The 23076-nt window shown below is 41.4% G+C and overlaps 1 protein-coding gene across 1 annotated transcript; it reads left to right on the top strand.

Moving 5' to 3' along the window:
* The first annotated feature begins 135 nt into the window (after window positions 1–135).
* On the top strand, window positions 136–14640 carry bnip3lb (BCL2 interacting protein 3 like b). The gene is made up of 6 exons (XM_071465283.1): window positions 136–649; window positions 5442–5673; window positions 8268–8346; window positions 8754–8857; window positions 9878–10027; window positions 12148–14640. The coding sequence occupies exons 1-6, from the start codon at window positions 592–594 to the stop codon at window positions 12194–12196; spliced, it is 672 nt and encodes a 223-aa protein (XP_071321384.1). The 5' UTR covers window positions 136–591; the 3' UTR covers window positions 12197–14640.
* Window positions 14641–23076: the final 8436 nt, after the last annotated feature.

The raw sequence follows: 23076 nt of genomic DNA, 5'->3' as shown, positions 1-23076 counted from the left end.
CCAGCCGCTTTCTGGTGCTTGGCGAACCACTGAAGGTTAATTGAGATCAGCTGGTGTGCTGTCTTGTTGCTGAAAACTAGGCTTGGGCAATGGGCACACATCTGCCTCATGTCTCCACTGGCGTGTTCCCATGTAGCCTACGTGTGTGCAAGCACGCCTCCTCCGGAGTGGGCGAACTGAGCTGGCACTGATCATCAGAAACCATACTCTCCGAATCTCCCGTTAATAATTGATGCTACTGGTACATGCATGTCGTCGCCTGTGCGGGTGTTTTTGTTTTGTTTTTCCATCTCATTATGTAACGCGACTCCCTCTCCCCCCTCTCTGTTGTCAACCGGACGGTGTGACGTCATCACCCAGCTCCGGGAAGGTCTGAGCGGCTCGCTGCTGCTGTCGTCACACCAGCTAACGGGCGAAAACAACCTGCGGCGGCGCTTCAGCTCAGCTAGCCGCTCACCGAAGAGACCGGGCGGCGGGCGACACGGCTCAGTTGTGCTATCGCAGGGTCTGAATGTGTGCAGATAAGGTAGTGCGCGTTTTTGCACTGACTTGAGCCTTTTATGCTACCCGCCCTGCTCACCAGGCACGACGATGTCCACCGCTGCTAACAGCGCTTCTACAGACAACAACGGAGACTCCGGGCTAAACGGTAAGCTAAACGTTTCCAAATTTCTTTACCGCACCAGCCTGTCAGTGTGAGTCAAGTGTCGGGGTACGCCGCTGTAAATTTACGTTAAGTTTATTGTGGGCTTTTAATCATTAAAGGTAGTTAAATTTGCTTGTTAATGTTTTTTTTCCCCACCGAAGCTACATTGAAGGGGGAGGAGTGAGAACGCTATGTTCCGTGTTTATTGACAGTGTGAGCACCAATGGCGTCTCGACCAGGTTGACTGACAGACGAGTAAGCCAATCAGCGATTCACGCGAAGGGGTGGAGGAGGGTCTAAGAGTCGTCAACAAGCCGAGATGGTCGAAGTCGTCAGAACTGACAGAAATGGGAACAGAAATGTTGACAATTTACACAAAGCCTAGTCGCAGTACTTTAGTCTGTAAAATCCCTGTAAACAACAAATACCAGCATAGATAGCTAAACATTATGTCTGCACAATCCCTTTCAAAGTAATTACGGTTTATTTCTAAATAGATTATTAATTCATTTAGCAATTGGCAAATGGCATTTTTACACTGTGCTTTCACGGCCTAATTCCATGTCTGTGGAAATATATTACCTGCAGTCCCTCAGTTATGTAAGTGGGATAGGATACACGTAAGACCTCGGCTTTCATAGGCCATAGAGACGTAAACAAAGGCATGTTTGTTACATTGACTCAGGGGTCTCAGAAAGCTGTTGTGGTTTAACTTTTACCACACTATGGGGGGCCGTGACTTGGCATGCTATTTATGGCCACAGTGACAAGGGGACAGACGTTTTGGACGTGCAGAGGGTGGGGAAAGTGTTAAAGCACAAGGCAGTGAAGGAACACGGAGGCTGGTCGAGTGGAAGCCAAAACCTAGACAGGAATCAACATTTCCAGCCACTGTTCTTACTGAAGAGACAGGATTTTTAATAGCATTGGAAAGCCAGCAATGGATAGGATCTTTTTAAAGATGAAGCTAGCAAGTTGCCAGCATTTGGCTGGTGGTTGGTGATGATGTTCTGCCCTGGTTTATGAATATGTGCACTCAACAGCATGTTGAGCTTTATCACCCTCCTTTTGTATGAGATGGAAAGCAACAAGTGTTGCTTTTATTCTGCTAAAACCTGGTTGTCCTGTTGTGTAGAGCAGTCTAACTCACTGGTTCTCAACCCTATCCATTGTCTAGCCCCTTACTGCCCCCCCAACAAATGAAATTCAGGCTAATTGTCTTCCCTAAGTATTAATGTTGATTATTATACTGTATGTAATATCTTCTGATTATTCTCCTCATTATGTTATACAGTGTATTTATTATTATTATATTTGGCATGGCAGTCAACTTCTGCCTCTTTTCTTTATTACAACTATTATTCTGTGTTAGATCATGAAACAGATAACAGATTTTATTTAAGTGGACAGTTGGTATATCATTGTCATTAGTTTCCCAAGGCACAAAAACGGCTTTCGGCTTTCAGGCTTCAAAACACCTGTTCCCACAATAAACACATTGGAAGTCGTGCATGAGTAGGAGAAGGTGTGAATCCATGGCCATTATATAGAGTGCTGGTGACAGTTTTTCTTGTTTTGTGTCATGTCATTTTGTTGTTATGTTGCTCTGTTACAAAAAGCAAAAAAAAAAAATTCACAAACATGTCCGACATGCCACATATTATACAGCATGTAACTTAATGGCAACTGAATTATGTGTGTTTGTGTGTGTGTGTGTGTGTGTGTTGGTTGTCTTGAAAATTGTAAATTTGTAACCACAGCAATAACACAGCGTTTACAATGTATTCTCTGGAGATACAAATGCTTTTAAGAGAAAGAAACTCTTAATTTCCTCCACAGGGAATACCAATGAAGGGAGCGTCGGTTTTCCGAGTTGACATGGTAAACACCATTTTGGTGAATTTCATAGACAATACTCTACTTGTCCCACTCCCCTGAAGGCAGCATGGAACTGCGCTTCAGAAAGCTGACAGAAACTCTGAAGTAAAGAGTCGTTACTACGGAAACCACACAATTATCATTGTCTAGTTGCATAAACTGGCAGGTTTAAATGTTGCAGATCACATTCTTTTGCAAATAGTTGAAAGTTTCAGCTCATCTCGTCCGTGAATATTGCTTGTAAACTGGCCCTTAGCAAATGCTCCGGAAGAACAACTCAATACCCCGTTTGAAAAATATTGCTTTCAGCACCCCCCAACGTTTATTGAAAGTCCTCTAGTGGGCAGAAACTCCCCCGCTGAGAAATGTTAATGTGACGTTTTGTATTCTGAGAAGACCTGTAAGCATTGCAGAAGTATCAGCCACCATTTTAATTTGTCAGGGGTCCCATAATCCCTTGCTACGACCTTAACCCAATACCATGATGAACTCACTTTTTGCATTTGGCTAAACTTAGTGGTTGGTATTACATCTGACTGAGCCAGAATAACTTGACCTATAAAATTCACAGCAGATTTTGTTGGTGGTGTTGGTGCACCACAGTATCTATAGGGACAATAAGACCTTGCACTTATCAGATGGAGTGGCCAGCAGTGAGCTCTGTTATCTGAGACTGTGTTATTTTTGGCATTTCCTGGAGCTCTAACACCAGTGTCATAAACATTTTTATCTAATACCTGGATCTTCAGGGGAGAAGCAGTCTCAGCCCTCCTCCCTCCTGTCTGAGCCTCAGCATCAGTGGATCAGAGAGGTCACATCACGTCTGCCTCCTCTACACCACCCAGCAGCTGATAGCGGCTCTGTGGCCAGAATGTTCGGAAGCGTCAGCTCCATGGTAACGTGGTTTTAGTCCACAGAGCGGAGACAATGGGCTGTCGACAGCAGCTTGGCTCGCGGTCCGCCGTGTAATCCGCGGGATGAGTGTGAGTGCTGAGTTGGTGGGGGGGGGGGGGGGGGTGCACCGCTTGGGTGGTGGGTATAGCTGGCCTGATGCCTGTGAAATGTCAGCCCTTGAAAGCTCTTGTAAACATGGTGTTTACTTACTGTTATGGGGTCATGTGCCCTGCTCAGGAGGCCATCCTCTTTTTATAAGGAGAAAGTGTTTTTAAGGCTGCATGAGGACGGATATTAAATAACTTTTCCCCCCATTCTCCAAATTCTTGCCCTGGCTACCCGGCCCCTCCTCTGTATTTCTAACCCAGCACTGGCATGTTGTGCCTCCTCAGCTGCCAGTCCATGCCAGAGCTGAAGTACAAACAAGGAGAGCGTCATATATCACAGTCAAGGTCTACAAGAAACCACAGCACATACATGGGCAGGCACTTTTACTGCCCTTTCATCACACAGCAGTAAACAGAGCTCTCTTGAACTTCTTTGACTGACAGTCTCAGGCTGTCCATCTTGTTATTCCCTCCCAGCATCGGATCAGGAAATCATTTTGACATTTCTTTCTTTGGTCTTTTTGCTCCACTTTGTGGCAGTGCTCTGGCTTCTATGACACCCCGAAGTGGAGAGGTAGATAACTTGACATGTCATTGCAGGGAACACACAGGCACAATTAACATGAATGATGGCTGTAAATCCATTTAAGTGTGCCAGTTCCCAGGCCCTTGTATTGTGCACACTGGCTCACCAGGACACTAACAATTGGGAGAGCCATCATTAATCTTACCCGTTTCACCTGTGCTTGTGAAATGCCTGCTGTGGAAAAGGTCTTTCCAGGCTCCAGCTACATCTTTCTGCTCTCATTGGTAGTTCAGACTGTCAGAAATCTGGACTAAAGAAAAGAAGGCTGACACTGGCACTAACACAAAAATGTTAATTCTGTTTGTTCTGGTTCTTCAACAAGAAGACAGGAGATCTTTTCATCTTAACATGTCATAGCAGCAAAAGCACAGGTGTAATTAATGTGATGGTAGCAGGTGTGTCCTCAGGCTCACTGTCATGATGGCCTATTGGGCCCATTAAATGTAACAGACCCATCAATAATTGTATTATTAGTTCCATCTGTGATTCTCCTGCCATGGCAAGTCAGAATATGCAGTAAACAATTGTCTATTGGAAGGTCAGTGCTATCTCAAAGTGAAATTATTTGTCAAAGCTTCTGATATGTGAACATAGTGAAAAATCAGTGGTTGTACCACAGCTTAAGAAGAGGTGAGCAATCTGCTGTAGAGGCACAGGCAGGTTATTATCCTGATATGCCCCTGCTCCTAGGGGCATATCAGGATATTAGCTTATTGGTTTATTGCCATTACTCTGCTCTGTCTTGTTGGACAATCCTGACACTTGTATCCAGACATGTTAAAACAGAGAAACTCTTTAAAAACAATACAAAATTTTATGATCTCTAATCTTTGTGTTGTAACATACTCAAACAGTCTGGATGCATCAATCGAAACATCACTTTACAAAGAAGTTGACTGCCATGCCAAATACTTAAGAGTTTTATCTTCTATATAATACAATATATACTCCTAATTTTGGAGCATAAACAATGTGGGCAAAGCAATCATACAAGATAGGATTTAAATAATGTCACTTGGTATGGAAACTCTGGTTGTAAATGTTTCTTTGTGTGAATTCTGGTTAATAGTCAAACTCCTGAATTTCACCCCAGTTTTCTATCCACTTGTTGCAAGGCTATTTTGTGTGATAGTGGTCAGTTTTTTTTGGAGCAGGGCACAACTTTTGGGATGAAAAATGGTATAAACTGATCTCCTCCTTTCAAAGAAAAAAAGTGTGTCTGAAAAGAATTAAAACCTGAAAACATTTAGCTGCCATGTTGGAGTTTGTTTCACTGCACAAACAGAGATGAGCGACTGAAGCTTATGTGTTTATCTGTTTCTCTCCACAGGGTCCTGGGTGGAGTTGGAGATGAACAGAGGTGCAGCTGGCTCGGCCCAGTCATCCTCCACAGGCGGTCCGGCCTCAGGCCTGCTGCCCCTTCCTCAGGTGGAGGAAGAGGAGGCCATGGTAGGGGGGCTGGAGCATGTCCCGTCCTCGTCCTCAATCCACAACGGAGACATGGAGAAGATCCTGTTGGATGCCCAGCACGAGTCAAGCCGCAGCAACTCCTCCTGCGACAGGTAATGTTAAAAATCCTGAAGGTTTTTCAACAGTTCTTCAACATTGACCCTAATCTGCCCTGATCTGCCCCGCTGAAGGGACCCAGAGAAGATGCTGAGTCCCCAGTTCCTCCAGGGGTGCGATTACATATCTGCATCTGATCCCTTACTGCAGTTAATGGGAAAATAATTTAAATGCCACCCATGTATTTAAAATCCATTAACAACACATGGAAAAACATGAGGGATGTTCATGTAAGTGCAGATGAGTACACAAGATTTTCCACCACAACAGAAAACTTCAAAGAAAGTCACGAGTTCTTGGATTCATACGAGCCTGTGTTTATAGCTGCGGCAGATTAGTCCACGTGGTGAAGTTGGTTCTCGTCTGAGGTTCCTCTTGACTTTCACTCAGTGTGGAGCAGCCTGTTTCAGGAGACGCAGCGCTGTTGATTTTAGAGCTAAAGCCAAAACAAAATCACTTAATTATAACCCTGGATCTGATGTGAAGCTCCTCTTTACAGTCTCCATTTGTTAACAAGTCTCAAAATGACACCCTGCCGCTCTATCCCCATGGATGGAGTTATAGAAGAAAAACAGTAAAAAAAATAGTAGAACTGAAAAAATGTAGTCATAATCACATGTATTTTTCACATGATATGTCTTAGCAGCAATATAATGATTGCATTCTGTGTAGGCTGTGTCTGAACTATATTTCGATATAAAGTCAACTTTCGCTTGACATTTCAAGTTAATTTTCTGCTCTTAATCACATGATCTACTGTGTCTGCTGTGTCTTAACTTATTTATACATAAAAACTGCATACTTTTTAAAAAAATTGTTTAATTGTTTTAATGTTCTCTTAACTTTCTGTGACTATTTGAACTACAAATGGCATCGTCTTGCAAGAGGAACCACAACCTTAATGAAAATGATGATCCTTCAAACGCAGAGAAAACAAGGGTGTTGAGTAGCTCTCCTGAGATAACTCTTATGCTCTCATCCTGGTTGCCTAGATGGCTGTTCATCTGCTAATAACCCAATAAAAGCTAAGTGGGGAAGCTGTAGCGTAAAAACCTTTTTATGGGAGATGTTTAATATTGGAGTTAAAGCTTTTCAACATCCTCAACTTTCCTTAGGCTTCCAGTGGAAAAAAGAAATGACCTCATAGACCACAAGTGGCGTCTCTGTCATAATTACACTCTCAACATGTTGAGTCAGCTTCGACTCTGACTTGACAGCTGCTCAGAAGTTGAGTTGGCCACTGAAAATAAAATGACGTCTTCTGTCACAGCATGCCTCCCATTTTATTGAGCATGTTAGAAAAATCCTGACTCTGTAGGTCGCAGCCATATCATGTGCTTGCGTGTAATCAGCGGGGCTGCGATAAAGCTGAGCTTATCAGGGAGCCGGGCAGTCAGCTGTCAGTGAGTCACCTAAGGATGTTTTCAAGCATTTGAGCCAAGAGCACTGAATCAACAAGCTGCTCTGGAATAAGCAGGAACACAAACACCAGCATGGCACTGTGATCCAGGTGTCGTATGGCACAGAGTAAATAAATGTTTCCTTTACTCATCCCTCTGAGACACACACCTTAGGACCCGTTTCATCAGAGGTCAGAGCACAGGAGAAGCTGGTCTTTACTTACTGTGACTAACCACTAAAAACCTGCGTTTAATGATGTGAGAGATGGTGGATTTATATTTATTGATTAATCTAATGTTCACTCATTAATAATAATAATAATAATAATAATAATAATAATAATAATAATAATAATGATGATAATAATAATAATCTTTATTTACATAGCACTTTTCTTTACAAAGTTATGAAGTACTTAACAGAAGAAACACAGAATTAGAAACAGCAATTATACACAAAAGAAAAACAAACAGATCAAATAACAAAGAATGATGAAATTCATATAAAAAAATATGAATCCTCCATATAGAGGGAAAATAAAACACACAGAGTTTTAAAAGACACTAATTTCGATAGATAGACTGTCTGATCTCAATAGGTAGACTGTTATACAGGCTGGGATTAAGGGACTAGTCCTGACTATTACTGACTATACTTTTGGCTACATTATTTACCTTATTTAGTAAAATAATAAAGATTTTATAGTTAAATTTTATGTCAAGTGTTTTTGGACATCTTTATATAACCGTGGGACCATGCTGGAAAACAAGTGTTCTTACTTTAACCTGTTGTCTTTTGAATTCAGGATATTTTGATGATTATTATATATAAAATGGTAATTCAAATATCAGTTACAGTATTTTCTACATCCTCAGTGTGCTTTCAAACTGTTATGTATTGTTAAGTACTCTAATAAACCTTAATGACTTAACTGGCAACAGAGATGTACCCAAGGCACTGTTGCCATGGCTACCTGTCATTTAACATCCTTTGTGCACTGATTTGGATTGGTTGTTAAACCTTTGATCTGAACTATGTTTGAGGTGTTCAGTCAGGTGATTGCATCGTACATCTGTCATTCAGTCAGCAACAAATATTCTCCATATTATAAAACCTATAAACTCCCACATGATCATTTTCATAAGGAACGTTTTGAATCATAACTTATTGTTTTTGACTTCACCTGCAGCCCTCCTCGGCCCCACACTCCACAGGATGACGGACAGATCATCTTCGACGTGGATGTGACCGGCAGAAGAGACAGCCAAGTAAGAGCGTGTGCGCCCCTCAGGTTCTCCATCCGTCTGTTGCCATGGCAACCTTGACTACTAGCCCCGAAGTGGTGTGTGTACATATGAATGACAGAGGCTGTCTGCCTTTAGTTTCCATGGCAATCACTGTTGCATGCAGTGTGGAGTACCGTTTCCTTGGCACAGCTCTCTTTGTCACCATGACTTTCACTTTTTTTCTTCTGACAGTTTTCTCTAGTGAAAAGCTGCTTTGAGAGTCTTTGCCATGAGTCTCTGTGTCGGTGACACACACATGCACAAATATACTGTACAGAAAATGTCCAGAAAGAATGGTCATAGACATAATCTTCGAAGGCCAAGGTTGCTAAACTATGGGTGTGTGTGTTTCTGTGTGTGTGTATGTTTGTGTGTGTGTGTGTCTTCAGTCAGAGGAGGACGTCTTGGACAAGGAGAGGGACATGGACATCTTAATGAAGGACGCAGACTGGGTTGCTGACTGGTCTAGTCGACCGGAAAACATTCCCCCCAAGTAAGTTACAACTCAGTAAACATCAGCATAGTGTTTCCATAGCGACTGAACGCACACAGCTGCTTGTTTGTCCTGTGACAGTAGTTAGTCATTACGGTAATAAAGTTGGTCTAATGTACAAATATAAAGCCAACTGGCCAGAGATTGTCTTTGAAACTTTGATGCTAATGTAACTTCTGAGGAGTTGAAGGTGAATAAATTCATAAAAGGTTATATCACAAAAATCTGGGGAAAGTTATTCACATTTTATCTTGTGCAGACCATTTTTTCTCTTGACAAAACAAAAAAAATCTGTTTTATTATACTCATAGCTCAGTATTGTTCTTGAGGTATATAGGAATCAAGTCAATGTACCAAGAGCTAACAGCAACAACATGGGTCATGGGTGTGTTTGGGTGTCAGTTTGCAACTACATAATCAGCAGCGCTGCTAAAGGCTCAAACATATATGGCCTGAGGCCTGGAATAAGAGCAGGTTCGGCTCCCTCATTCTCCTCAAGCAGCAGCCTCAATAACCACCAGCTGAAGTGTCTAAAGATGTAGCTGCTAAAGTATGACCTCAATTAAAAGACTGACTGTGAGGAAATGAGAGGAACCCTTCCCCCAGCATCTCTCTAGAAACCCAAATTCAATATGTTTTTCCTCCCCTAGATGGTGAGACTTAATAGCTACTTTCAGCTATTGTAATTGGTGTCTTGCTGGAAGCTTTAAAAAACTGCTGTAAGGTTACAATTAATTCATATTTTCATCACTGATTAATCAGTTGATTATTTGTCTGTTACATTTTCCCAAGGTGATGTCTTCAAATTTCTTGTTTTTTCAGATGATCTATCACACAAAATATAAAACGTTTTCAATGTACAATTATAGAAAACAGAGAAAAGAATCAAATTTTAACCACAGAATATTTGTTGTCTTTGCTTCATAAATCACTTCACAGTGAGATGTCTGTGGGTATGTTTACCCTGATTGTCGGGTTGTTTGTCACCTGCTCTGTGACTGAAGTGACTGATTTGTGCAGGGAGTTTCATTTCCGTCACCCTCGACGCTCAGTAACGCTCAGCATGAGGAAGACCGGGGCCATGAAGAAAGGAGGCATCTTCTCTGCCGAGTTCCTCAAAGTCTTCATCCCCTCGCTGCTACTATCACACATCCTCGCTCTGGGGCTGGGGTAAGAAGCAAACACCACAGATCACCTCAGACTGCCAGTAGTTTAATGAGCTGATTTCCATTTTGTTCAATCAAAACCAAAAGATTTTCAGATGACAGAAATGTATTCTTGTCAGAGAAGGAAACCAGTATCAACACAGAACAATAAACTGTGCACTGAGGCGGAAACTTCAGAATGAGCATTTAATTTTGTTAAAGAGCTGGGTATTTAGCTCCACTAATCAGAACGTTGGAGGTTTGAACCCCCTTTGAATACCCGGCTTTTCCAGTCCTAAGTGTCCTTGGGCACTGACACTGAACCTCAAATTACACCTAATGTAATATCAGTGTGTGAGTGTGTATATGGTAGAAAGGGCGCTTTATGTCCAGAAGAAAGTGCTGTGTGAATGTTGCTTGTTGTGTAGGGCACTTAGAGTGGTCGAAATGATAAGACTAGAAAAGCACAGTTTAAGTGCAGTCATTTACCATTTATTAAACATGATTTTAATTTAATTTTGACCAATATTTCCTAGTTGTTCATAGACCCCAGCAGGGGGAGCTGCAGAGCTGCAGACACATCAGCTATGTCCCTGTCTGACAAACTGAGCAGCTGCTGACTGAAAGGCTGCACACCTGCTGTCTCATAGTGAGCCCCGACACTCCCTGGAGCACTCTATGTTTGTAATAACCCATTTTAACAATAATCCCGGCTCCTCAGTCAGATAATGTCACAGCAGTGATATCTGAGACAGCCGATGCAATGTGCAATGCAATGACTTGATGCAATGTGCTCAGAGTGTCATTAGCAAACCTGTCACAATCACGTTGTCCCTGTTGGCCATTTGCAGGTTTATATGGTGACATAATGAGTCACTGTTGTGTTTTTTACAGAAATGTAAATGTGTTTTTATGTTTTTAAGTTGATAAAAATGGCAAAATGTTTATATATTATGTTTTATAATCTAATCTTATAATTCTTTTTTTATATGAAATTTTATAATTTAGCAGTATAGTTTTTCTTTTTCTTAATGTTACCTGTCTAAACCTCTGTAGTGTTGGATTTTAGTTATTTTAGTTTCTGTGTAGACAGGCTGATATAATAGCTTGTATATTAGTTCTGGCTGATACCAGCTGTCAAAAGCTATATGACTAATTATCCAATATCATTTTTACTCATGATACTAAAACCACTGAATTTATTTAATAGAAAAATTGGCGTATTAGGGATTTATTGGTATTTCCCCTCATACTACTGTTAAGTTACAAACACACAATGAAAGAGTCATTAACATTTCAAAGGAAAAAAAAAATATTTGTACAAAGAATTTAGACAAAGAAAACCACGATTGTGTTAAATCAGTGTTATGAGTGAACAACTGGGATTATAAACTGGCTTTAACCACAGAAACTATATCTGTTCCCCTGTTAGCATATCAAGATGTAATGAAAGAAAGACATTTTATAACATGTTGTTTTTATAAGTGGGATACAGTATATAGCATGTTAGCCTCACTCACATCAGAGCGCTCTGTTTTTTTTTCTGTATTGTTTCCAGAGGAAATGAATTGACATTGCATTTTTCGCTGCAGACATTTTGACATGTCAAAGCAAAGCACCAGTGTAACCAGCAACATTAATGAAGGCTGTACTCCATGACGGGTGGTTACTTCATCTTGTTGCACCCTCGTCTGCTGCAGTGGTTTAATGGCAGCCAACTGGAAAATAAGCTGTTGTGGAGCTAATATTTGCATAAGAGTAGTGGGGTGGAAGTGGCCTTTGACACAAATTTGCTGCTGCTGATTGCGAACGCATGTGTAGGACAAGTCCAAATCAATGCAGTGGAAAACGTCCCACAGTTTGGAAACCACTGGCTTGACATCCAGTTATTTTTAAGGAATCCACTGAAAGGTGAAAACCGAATAATGAATGCAACTTCAGATGATTCATAGTCTCAGATCAGGGTATTGGCAAGAGGTGAAGCTTTTTTCTTTTCCTTCACTGTAGACAAGGAAATGCCTTGCATGCCTTGTTGATCAACCTCCATGTTTTTCACTATAGTAGTAGTTTTACCAGTCAAATTCCCACACTGCTACGTTTGACAGTGATTAGTAACTGCTCTGTGTCTGTGTGCCTTCTTTTCAGAGTCTATATCGGAAAGAGGTTGACCACGCCACCCGCCAGCTCCTTCTGAAGCTGAAACTGAAGAAAAGTGCCTGAGAAGTGGCCATGAGTTGTTGGAGAAAGCTTTGCTGACGTGAGAAGAACGAACGCCCGTCTCTCCTCCCTCTGTCCCCGCCTGCCCCTGCTTCCCCTCCTCGTCCCTGAGATATGACATGTTCTCAGGAGAAATGCATCTGCCTTCTCCCCCCACCCCCACCCACCCACCCTTCCCTGTCCCTTTTTTTTCTTGATTGGCTGTTCTCTGGCTGTCTGTGAATACCCCCCCCCTCTCCCTCCTTATATCCTTCACTCATTTGTAAAAGCTTTTCAAAGAATGAATAAGGTCATGTTTCCCTTTCCTCAGTGACTGTGTTCAAATGTTTATATTGGGTGGGTTTTCAGGGTGGGTCGCAGCATGAAACCAAACTCTTCTATTACACACACTGTCCCATCGTCCTTTGATTGTCCGACAAAAGGGAGGACTGTCCAGTTTTAGAACTGACCACAGATTGTGCCACCTACACAAGTAGCCCAACACTCGACCCCGAAAGGGTTCGACCAAATTCAGAGTCAGCTACGCGAACTGAAAATGTGATCATGCCTTTTTGAAAGTAGCCATTTTGTTCATCTTCTTTAGGTAGGATTGCCTTTTTTAAAAATTTATTTCATAACTTTGGTGGTTTATTGAGGAGTTGTAATGAAAGGAGTTACCATAGTGGCCATCCCAAACCACAAGCGCTCATGAATTGCACTGGAGGAGTCTGTTTGCCAGAAGAGAGAGAGATACGTGACACTTTATCACCTTTTCTGTGACCGAAACTAGAAATTAAAATCAATTCAATTCTGCAGCTGAATGAATATTTTGCAAAGTGACAATAACTGGAAACCAGGGTGTAGGTGTGTGTTGTGCAAGCAGGCACTGTGTCCCTCTCTGTGTGTACACTAACAGTATTTTGTGGTTGGGTCAACAGCGCTGTACAGTCCAGAAACGTCTGTCCAAACTGTCTGTGTCCATGTTGTCCTTCCAGTGAGCCTCCTGGTCTGTCTGCAGCATATCCTAGAGCTGGTTTGGTCTTGACTGGTCGGTTCCCGCTTACCTTTACTCCAGACTGGGCTGGATATTACATGGGACTGTCCTGATTTGTTTCTCATTAGTGTGGATTTTATGTAATCAGAAAGGATTTATTACCAAAAAGCTCAAAAACGCGAGAGATAGATTGGTACAGACATTTGTTTTCATGATGTTTGAATGATTTTATTTAAAAAAGTAAAAATTATGAGTTAAATATTGAACTTGAAAGAATTAAAGAATTATACAATTTTACTTTCATGATGATAGGAGTTGTTTTTAGAGCCATTATTATTGTCCAGTAGTAGCCAGCCCTGGATCTGAACACTCCATTACATTTGCCAAAATTTCAAAACAAAACAGGTAGAAATTCTTCATCACGCTGCTGATGATGGGAACTGACTCCAGGGTCAGTCTGCGTTTGGACAGGCAGAAGGTACCTGGTGATCTTTTCTACGTATGTTTGTCTTCCTTGAGTGACGCCTCAGACGTGCAGCAACTTGTAATTGACTGAAGGGAGGGCGGTCTAAGCACAGGTACTTGGCTAGCATGTCCAGTAAGGTCCTGTACTCACACAGCATGTTTGAAAAGCTCGATATCAGACATCGGCTTCACTGCAGTATCTCTGAGGTTGGACTGTGGTCGGTTTTGCACAAGTGGACCTTCTGTAGCCAGACCTGGTTCAAATAATATTCTATTTAGAAGTTCTCATCGAAGCCCGATCTCCAGAAGTTTATGCATGACATATTATTTTTTTGCAGCAGACTTATTCAATGCAGAAGTAATTCTTAGAGATCTGGTTTGTGGTGAGGGAACTGGGGATTTCTCCTGAATTCCACCAGCTCTCTGTGACAGAAATATTTTCAGTCATTCAGGAGTAAACGGCTTGTAGAAGTTTTGAGGTACAGAACGATACAAATTTCAGGCTGACTCAGGGTGTGCCGTCTTCTTTTTTTAACTTCTCACAACAAGCTCATTATCGACCAGCACTGACCATGTTGGCGCATCGACTCTGCTCTCGTCGTCCATTTCGGCCACAGAGATACTGCACTGTTACTTTGTGCAACAGCCATGTTTTTGCCTGTGTTTGTACATGCAGCATTTTGAAATGGTGGATTGTTCTTTCCTGGCTGTTTCTTGTTTTTTCCTGATGTTGGAGGAAGATTGTGAACGCACAGAGCGGGAGTCAAGTCATGTTTAAAAAGTGTGAAAATAAAAACCCTATTGTTGATGGCAGGGCCTGATGTGAATAGGAAATGGAAAGTGTGGAAAGAGACCCCCCCCCCCCCTCAGATTGCTATGGTCTAACAGTAGTTATTGTAATGATGCATTTGCTTTAATTTTCTTTTTCCCACTACATTGGAAAAATTGATAAACATTTTGTCATTAAACATTACCTGAATGAAGCTATTCTGAGTGGGCCTTTTTAATTTTGACACCTGCCGGGAAACTCCCACGGGAAACATTCCATCTGATGATTATTGTTACTGAATAGCTTTTAAATGATTAGTAAAAAAAAAAAAAAGGAGAAATTAAACTATGCTGTTTAATAATTGTGTATGTAAAACTGTGAAGAATCAAATTTTGCTAAATGACTTTAAATTCCTAATTTAACAACTTTTTAAATTTCCTTTTGTTGATGTTCAAATGTGTGTTCCTTAAGACCTTCAACTTTTCTTTTTTTCTATTTAATCGTGATTTTTAAATTAACCATTTTGTCTATGAAATAATGATAGAAATTAATGATGCAAGTTATCAGCGCACAAAGTGATTAAGTCCTAAAAACTCATTAATTGGACAGGAAAACAGAAACTTATACACTTATCAATTCATAATATGTGACAAACTCCATCTGCTGAGGAACAATTTAAGGTAAAAGTCATAAAAAGATTTGCTGTAAAACACCAAAGCATGGTTTTAATTCTGTATCATCTTGTCATTTGCATGTGCTGTCATTGTTTTTAAGTGTTACAAGTGTTTTGTTTTTTCCGTCCACTCGCCTCCACACCCTGTCGCCCTCAGCAGCTGGCATAGTCCACAGCCCGTTGTTTTGGATGTGGCTCAAGTCCACAGCAGCAGAAGCTCTGTGCATGCCTGGTCAGTTAGCGCACGCAGCTGAGGACTGACGCAGTGGGCTTCACAGGAAGTCACAAGATGTTTCCTAACTCGCTGGAAATTCCTCGGAGATCTGCTTTACAGTTACAGCATGAAGACAGTGGGATCAGCCTGAGAAAAGCAGCTGAGGTGAGAAGAGGCTCTGGTTTGAGATTATTTGTCATCATTTGCCGTGACATCACTAAATTGTTTGTTCAAAGCTCTTCCTGTCTGTATCAACATAATGTTTCCAGAAGCAGCGAGTTGCTCCCAGCTGAACCCTCATCCATCAAACCTTTGACCCTGTGTGACCTGGATGTTTTAGCTGCAGAAACCAGAGCAGGGAGACCCCCAGGAAGACATCATGTCAGTACTGATTTTAGCCATTTGAAACTGCTCTGTGAGGCCCCTGAAGAAAACGGCTTCAATTCCCCCCTGTACACACCCTACTGTCACAGTAGCTGATCAGCTGTACAGAGTTGTTCTGGGGAAGCACTGCACTCCAGTGGTGGAGAGACTGCAGTGCTGACTTCTGTTATTTTCTTTTAGATGTTCATTTAAATAATCCATTTGTGTGTTTTTTTTCAATCGGGTCATAGCACTTCCTTCAGAAATGACACCAAGACAGGTACATCTGTGTCAAATCCTACCTGTAAAAGAACGAGGGGTGGTTACTGCTGATCTTTGTCAGAACCGGTAACTGCCATGATCTGTGTTTTTGTGAGCTTTGATTTCTACAATAGACTTAGAGGTGTTTGTAATTCATTTTTCTCTTGTTGCCCAAATGTCAGTGTCATCCATTATCATTCAAATATGAAGCCATTTCAGAAACCATCTTTTTCACATTCTCCTTCACTCATTCCACTGTCTATAGTGTGTCTACACAAAGACCTGGTTATTATTCAGTGATTTCACTGTGGTTTGTTTGCAGGTTTTCCTGTCAACCACTGATCAGCCCAGATGATGGATATTCGAGATACTTACTTACTTTGACCCTCCACCTCCCTCCTTTCTCTAGGGTTAACATCACATTTGTAATTCTCCCTAAATAACATTATTTGGATTTTATTTGCCAAAATCCCAAAGCTGATGTATCAAAATGAAGCATTTGCATCTTGATCACCTGAGTTGTCATTACTGAATGACATATACCTCTGCTGCTCTCTATTTTCAAGAGAATATTTGTAACTTTGTAACATTTCTTTGATGACTCTGGTTGCCTCACACATAGAAATTGCTTACAGAACATACAATGAGTGTATGGTTTGCTTTAAACTGCCCTAATCAATATAAAGTAGTTAAACCTATACAGTATACAGTAAAACATCTCTATCAGAAACCCTCTGTGGCTGCTGGTTCTCTAGATACACATACAAAACACAGTACAATCAGGCAAAGCACAAAGCAAAATATAGGCTGTTTGCTAGTGTGCTTGCTAAATATAAAACAAGAGGCAGCAGGTTAGCTGGTTAGCTTAGCTTAGCACAGCCTGGAAACAGGCAAGTTAAAGACTCCAAGAAATCCCTGCTCCCACCCACTTTCCCAGCTTAAAACCTCAGTTTGCTGTTGTTATACTTTCTGTTTCTGTACAGATAAAACAAACTAGTGAGCTGCAGAGGTGCTTTCATGAGGATTTTTTCAAACTTTGGAGTGAGCCTGGCTAGTTGTGTTGTGCCTCCAGTGTTTATGCTAAGCTAAACCAACATAGTGCTAACTGTAGCTCCATATTTAATGACCAGACATGAAAATGGGATCAGTCTTCTCATCTAACTCTTGACAAGAAAGTGAGGAGGTGTATTTCCCAAAATATCAAGCTATTCTTTCGAGCTTCTAATAAATCATTTCAAGATGTGTGATAAGACCAAAGGAAACTGGAACAATGTTCTTAAAAAAAAAACCCCAAACTGTTCCTGAGGTTAAACTTGTTGTTATTCTCATTAGAAAGAGAGTAGACAGCTCTGTGAGAAACAAAAATAATGAGCTATGACTGTGTGTATGTGTTCAATGGATATTCTAGTTAATCTAATTGATACAAAAGATATAAGGGTCAAAAGTTCACATAATTCAAGGTAGAAAAAAAGAATCTGAATACCATGTCAGTGTTGAATTATGTCACTGCTTATAGTTTTAATCAGGTAAACAAAGAGTGATCTGAAGGGACCCCCCCCCCCCTCACATTCCTCCCCACCCCAAACAATGCCTCCTCCAGTCCTCCTCCATCTTCCCTATATGGAACCTCAGAACACCTGTTCCCAACCAATCCAGACACAGAGAGACATGTAGCTCCTCCCACTGCAGCTGATGGCGTTACCATGGGTTACAGGGTGGTGGCCAGCTCCGTCTCCATCCCTCTGGTGAGGAGAGCTACCTCCTCATCTCCTCAGGATTCAGCAGCACTACGCTACACTGCAGCAGCCTCCACTGCCAGATAAAGATGAAGTGAGAGGAAGCAACCTGAACGCCGACAGTCTGTTCATCAGTAAAAATTCACTGTGACAGATCTGCTCCTTTAGATGCTGTGTCTGCAAATCAAGACAACTATTGTGTGTAGTCGGTGTGACACATCAGCTCTGTGCATGCTTTATTTATAAGGTCAGATAACAGCTGATCAAACAGCTTTAATATCTAAAATGAAATATGGAAATTCTAGACACAATTATAGCCATAAAATACAGAGAAAGCAGTTTCTCGTGATGCATATGTGTTTGACATCAGTGTCATATGGACAGGTCAGGTGTGTTTCTTTCCTCCTGCTCCACCTGGAAGCAACTCAGACTGAAGCCCGACTCAAATCACACGATCAAAACTCTGTGTCAAGGTCGTTATTTCAGATCCAGTATTAATAAATCAATCATTGCTGACAGAAAGAAAAAGATCTTTGTGGAAATATCAGAAAGGCTGCTGTTTTGTTCTCAGCCTGGGAGGACAGTGTAGCCACATGTTTGACTGACAGCTGAGTCAGCGAACACACCAAGATGCAATGTAAACCACCATGCTGGTATTTGTAGTTTATAAGTCGAGAACAGACGGTGTTTTGTTAGCAGAGGTGTTGAATTGTAAAGAACATAACCTTTAGTATCTAAACTGACCAGTGTTGATATTTGCAGGTACATTTTTAAGCTCTTCAGTGTACGTCAGCTTACTAGCTAATTAGCCATGTAGCCTGCAAGATGATGTTAGCAGGGGACTTTTTTTGGGCGTTGGACAGCTACGTTAGCGGCTCTGTCAGGCATGGTGGTGCTTCAGCTAAATGCTAACGTCAGCATGCTGACCGCTCACAGCATCAATGCTAATGTGGTGATTTTGAGATGATTAGCAGGTGTATTGTTTCCCATGTTCACCACATTACTGTGTCAGCTTGCTAACATTTGCTAATTACTACTAAACACAGCTCAGTCTAATGAGAGTGTCTTTAGTTCAGAGACAGGTCTGCATTATCTGCCATGCAAACAGGGCAGCTGCACCAGGGCCTGAGACAACAACCAGAGGTCCCCAAAGCTTCTTCTCCATCTCTCTGTCCCAATTCAGGGGCTGCATCTGAAGACCGACTGCGTCACAGCAGCACGACTAGGGTAACCTATTTCGAAGGCTCCTTCAAGTGTGGCCTTTTTTTCCTGGGCAACAAAGGCTCCAACAGGTGGATCCTTCATGGCTCAACCTACCCCAAGATTCATTGTGCACTGGTAATGAAATTAATATGCAGGAAACAATGTCGACAGAGAGCCATAAGATTACACTTTTAAATGTAAGAACTGGATTTCAGCTCAGCTGAACAGCTAATAGTACAACTGTTAAATAACCAAATGCCTTAAAACCTCAAGTTTTTGCAAAACAAAAAGTCTCAAGGTTGCTTGGTGACAGGAGTGGCACTTTGTGAAGCAACAGCAACGGCGAAAAGCAAAGTGGAAATACTTCCTAGGCCAGACTGTCTCATTTCAGTTCGGCCTTTGCAGTCTATGACACTACAAGGGCTACACCTTTGTAGAACTGCATCCCTGAATTTGGGAAACAGCTTGTGTGCCAGTCAGCCTGTTGTAATTTTAACAGCAGCAACAGTGGAGCTGGTATTGTTTTCATGTTGTGAGTCTATGTTTGTGTGTGTGTCATCATGGTAAAATGTTGTCCTGGAGACACCGACTGCAAGACAGAGGTGGTTTTGAGAAGCCTGCTTTGACAGGTATTTATATGTCTGTGCGGACAGATTTTGTCACCATGATAGTGTAGCAACTGTGCATCAAATCTTTACAGGTGTGTAGTTCAGATCAAAATGAAGGCCCAGTTCAAATACTTGTGTGCGCTGACACATGAGTACTGAGCGTTCATGTAATAATGTAGTAATGACATTAATATTGACAAGATATTGACAGGTGTTGCAGCTTGGTCTCTGTAGTTGTTTTATATATATTTAGTTTTATAGTTTTTTATTTTTATTTATTTTATTTAACTTTTATCCAAGCCAGTAAATAGTCTCGTTGAGGTTGGAAACTCCTTTTGCAAGGCAGACTTGGCCAACATAACAGCATTCAAGGTTGCAGACAATTCAGTGGGGGCCCACATCTCATGTTTGCCCCAGGGCCCCTAAGTAGGTTAATCTGTCTGTGTTCAGGCAGGAAACATTTCTTGGTTTTGGTTTCTTTTGAAACTTCAGCAGCAGCTTCATGATGCCTGCTGACTGATTTCACATTCTTACATATTTGGATCTGTTTTCCTGCATAATCCGCTGAAGTGGTGATATACAATGAATTCATATTAAATGGGCTTATCTCAGATTGACAAACTGTTGTGTAAACTGAGCTGCACAGAGCTAATAATGTAATGTCACAACCAGCTCCAGTAACCGATGTTTTCGGGAGGAGCAGCCGATTAGAGAATCCACACATACTGCTGATCTTGCTACTTGTTCTACATCTGTTCCTGGATGCCAGGACCGTGCCCTTCCTGTCCAGAGACCAGACTCCCCCTCCATCTCTTACAACTGTTTATCTGGCACGTTGCCAACTTTCCCTTCTAATTATCTAACACTCCCCCCTGTCTCTGCTCTCAGTGGGGGATGTTTGTTTTGTTTTGTGGAACGACAGTTCGGCAAGAAGCAGGGGTTGGGGGTGGAGGGGGTGTCAGTGCACTGTGTGGGCCTCTGGGCGTGGCTGCGCCTTCGACATTCACTTTTCAGAATCCACCTCTGACATTCAGACACACCAGACTGTGTTGACCTCTCCTGCAGACATGACCACCCACCCACCCACACACACACACATGCAGCAGCCCTCACAGCCCTCTGGGAGAGGAAATAGTAGCAGCAAAGCCATTTGCTGCCCACTACGTTGTTATGGAAACTGGGCTGACATGGACTCAGTGTTAAAATGTTTTCCATGGCCACTTGTGCAAGAGAGCTTTTGTCTGTTATAACGTGAGTCAGGAATTAACAATGTGTGTTAGAGTAAGCTGTTGCTGCCTGTTCTTATTGATCACCATGCAGCACTGATTTATTTATATCTCACAGCCATCTATTATAAAGCTCAGCTGTATATAAAAAAAACATCCATTACAAAGTATAATTAATGTAGATGCCTATGGCTTAAGATGATTATCTAACTTTACTCTGTGCAACATGGTAAGTTCATGAAGGTAAATGTGAATAGGACAGAGGATTTTACTGGTTGAGAGAGCTTTTCTAAATCCATCTGTCCATGTCATGTGATGATATTCTAACGTCAAAGGACTTTTGAGGACAGTTAAAAGCAAAGAAACACAGTAATGAGACCCCAGTGACAGTCACATGACATTTTCACAAAGGTTCATTATGCATGTTGATATATTGTGATATTTTCTGATTCGGCTATGATGCGTTGATAATGTGCTTACAGTGTGTGCTTAATATCTTGAAGGGCGTTAAAAACAATCATTCAAGTGCCGTTACAGAGGAAGTAAGAATGACAAGCTTTAAGAAAGCTTTAAGGATGGATTTGTAGTTGAAAACACAGACATGTGTGCAGAAAGTTTTTTTAAAAAGCTGTAAAAAAAAAACCAGCCTCTCTATATACTGAATGTACAGTATAGTCAGCATTTAGTTAGTATACTGTAACTGTGTGGAATAGGGAGAACACAATCTGGGGGTAAAAAGTGTCAAGTTGGCAAAGACTAAAAACACTGGATTTTGCAGGAGGAACAATCAGGATCAAAGTGGGTATAGTGAGGTTTATAGTTCTACTGGATTGTTAGAACTTGAACTATTATGCTGACAAATGTGCTGATTACTACCCCCCCCCCCCCCCCCCCCCCCCCCCCCCAAAGATATCCTTATAGCCTTATATTCCATAGTATTGGTCAAATTCCAAAAACACTGGATGCTACATTTCAAACCAAAGCATCATTTAATTTGACTGTTCCTGCCTGGTAAACGCACGTCCTTCAAACTCCATGCTTTCTCTTTTTTATTGTCCAAGGCCAAACAGAGATTAACCCTGATGGTTCCACAGTTTAACTTGTGATGAGAAACTTCACTTATACAACAATTTTTTATTTCATTTCATGGTGTAATGTTACAGTTCACTGCCATTTTACACACAATTTTCTGTCCATTATAATCATATGTTATTACCATGACATACTCTAATTTGTTTATGATTCAGCATTTTCTGTGTCTGTTCTCTGTGTGCTATATGGCTGCTGAGGCATTTGAGTTTCCCAGTGGGGATAATCTTATACAGTAAACTGGTCTGATACTGCACATACAGATACATACACACACATACTGTATCAACTTAATGAGTGTATTTTGAGTATTAACACTACAGACTAAAATTGAGAAATAATAGGTTTTGAAGCCAAGTTTTCAGGGACTGCAATGATTTACTAGATTTTGCTACTGCAGTCATGATGTCCTATTAATGCTAACTAAACTAAAATAATTTATACATTAAATAAATAAATAATAGACTAAAAATGCTAACTGCATATAAAGAATTTACTATTATACAGAGCTATTACACCTTCAAATAAGAGAACAGAAACCCATTCTGTTGCCAAGTGACTGACTAAACCTTAAGATTTCAACTCCTAGTAGATACTTATGATATTGGCTGTTATCGAGCCATGGAGCTCAAACTAAACTAAGTGTAAAACATGAATATGTGGAGTATGTGAATGTGGGAGAACAGGGTGTGGTGCTGAAGGGACAGCGCCTTTCATTGTTGGACTGGGTGTGACTTTGGGGAACTCTCCGTGGTGCTGATCGCCTATTGACCCCAAACTTCTGCCAGGAACGCCCTTCAGAGACACATAGGCTACAGACACGACATGTTTAAGTTATTAGATTACACAGCTTTTAAACTCACTGGCTGGCAGGTCACTGTACCCTGAAGCATTGGAGCTCCAGAGAACGAGTCTTTACTTTGGACAAGAAAGGACCGATCATTTCCGGACAGTCAGATCTGATGCGCTCCTGGCACAGCCAGTCTCTGAACGGGTTCACACAGGCTACAGGTAATCCCTCATCGGGAAACATCCTCCTCCCATAACCCACTGGAGCTGTATTTTGACAAAGCTAGGCTGTAGGTCTCTTCCTCATATGCTGACAAGGATATTGGCTGTAGGCTAGAAGCTAATTTAGACTCATGAGTAAGCAATTCAAAACTGTTTGCTGATCATAGACCAGGGGAAAAGAAGAAGATTTTCTCATATCGCAGACCTGATATCAGACAACATCGCGCAGATTTAGAGTGCATTCTCTCTCTCTACGGTGGGAGTGT

The sequence above is a fragment of the Trachinotus anak genome, unplaced genomic scaffold, assembly GCF_046630095.1.
Source record: "Trachinotus anak isolate AG129_WGS33_773 ecotype Australia unplaced genomic scaffold, CSIRO_AGI_Tana_v1 ptg000028l, whole genome shotgun sequence".
NCBI lineage: Eukaryota > Metazoa > Chordata > Actinopteri > Carangiformes > Carangidae > Trachinotus > Trachinotus anak.
The sequence above is the reverse complement of the archived record's forward strand: the minus strand, read 5'-3'. Positions and strand labels throughout refer to the sequence as shown.

Coding starts and splice junctions, on each gene's coding strand:
- bnip3lb (XM_071465283.1), top strand. CDS start 592: ATGTCCACCGCTGCTAACAGCGCTTCTACAGACAACAACGGAGACTCC. Junction 8,347..8,753: donor CCGGCAGAAGAGACAGCCAA/GTAAGAGCGTGT, acceptor GTGTGTCTTCAG/TCAGAGGAGGACGTCTTGGA. Junction 8,858..9,877: donor CCGGAAAACATTCCCCCCAA/GTAAGTTACAAC, acceptor TGATTTGTGCAG/GGAGTTTCATTTCCGTCACC.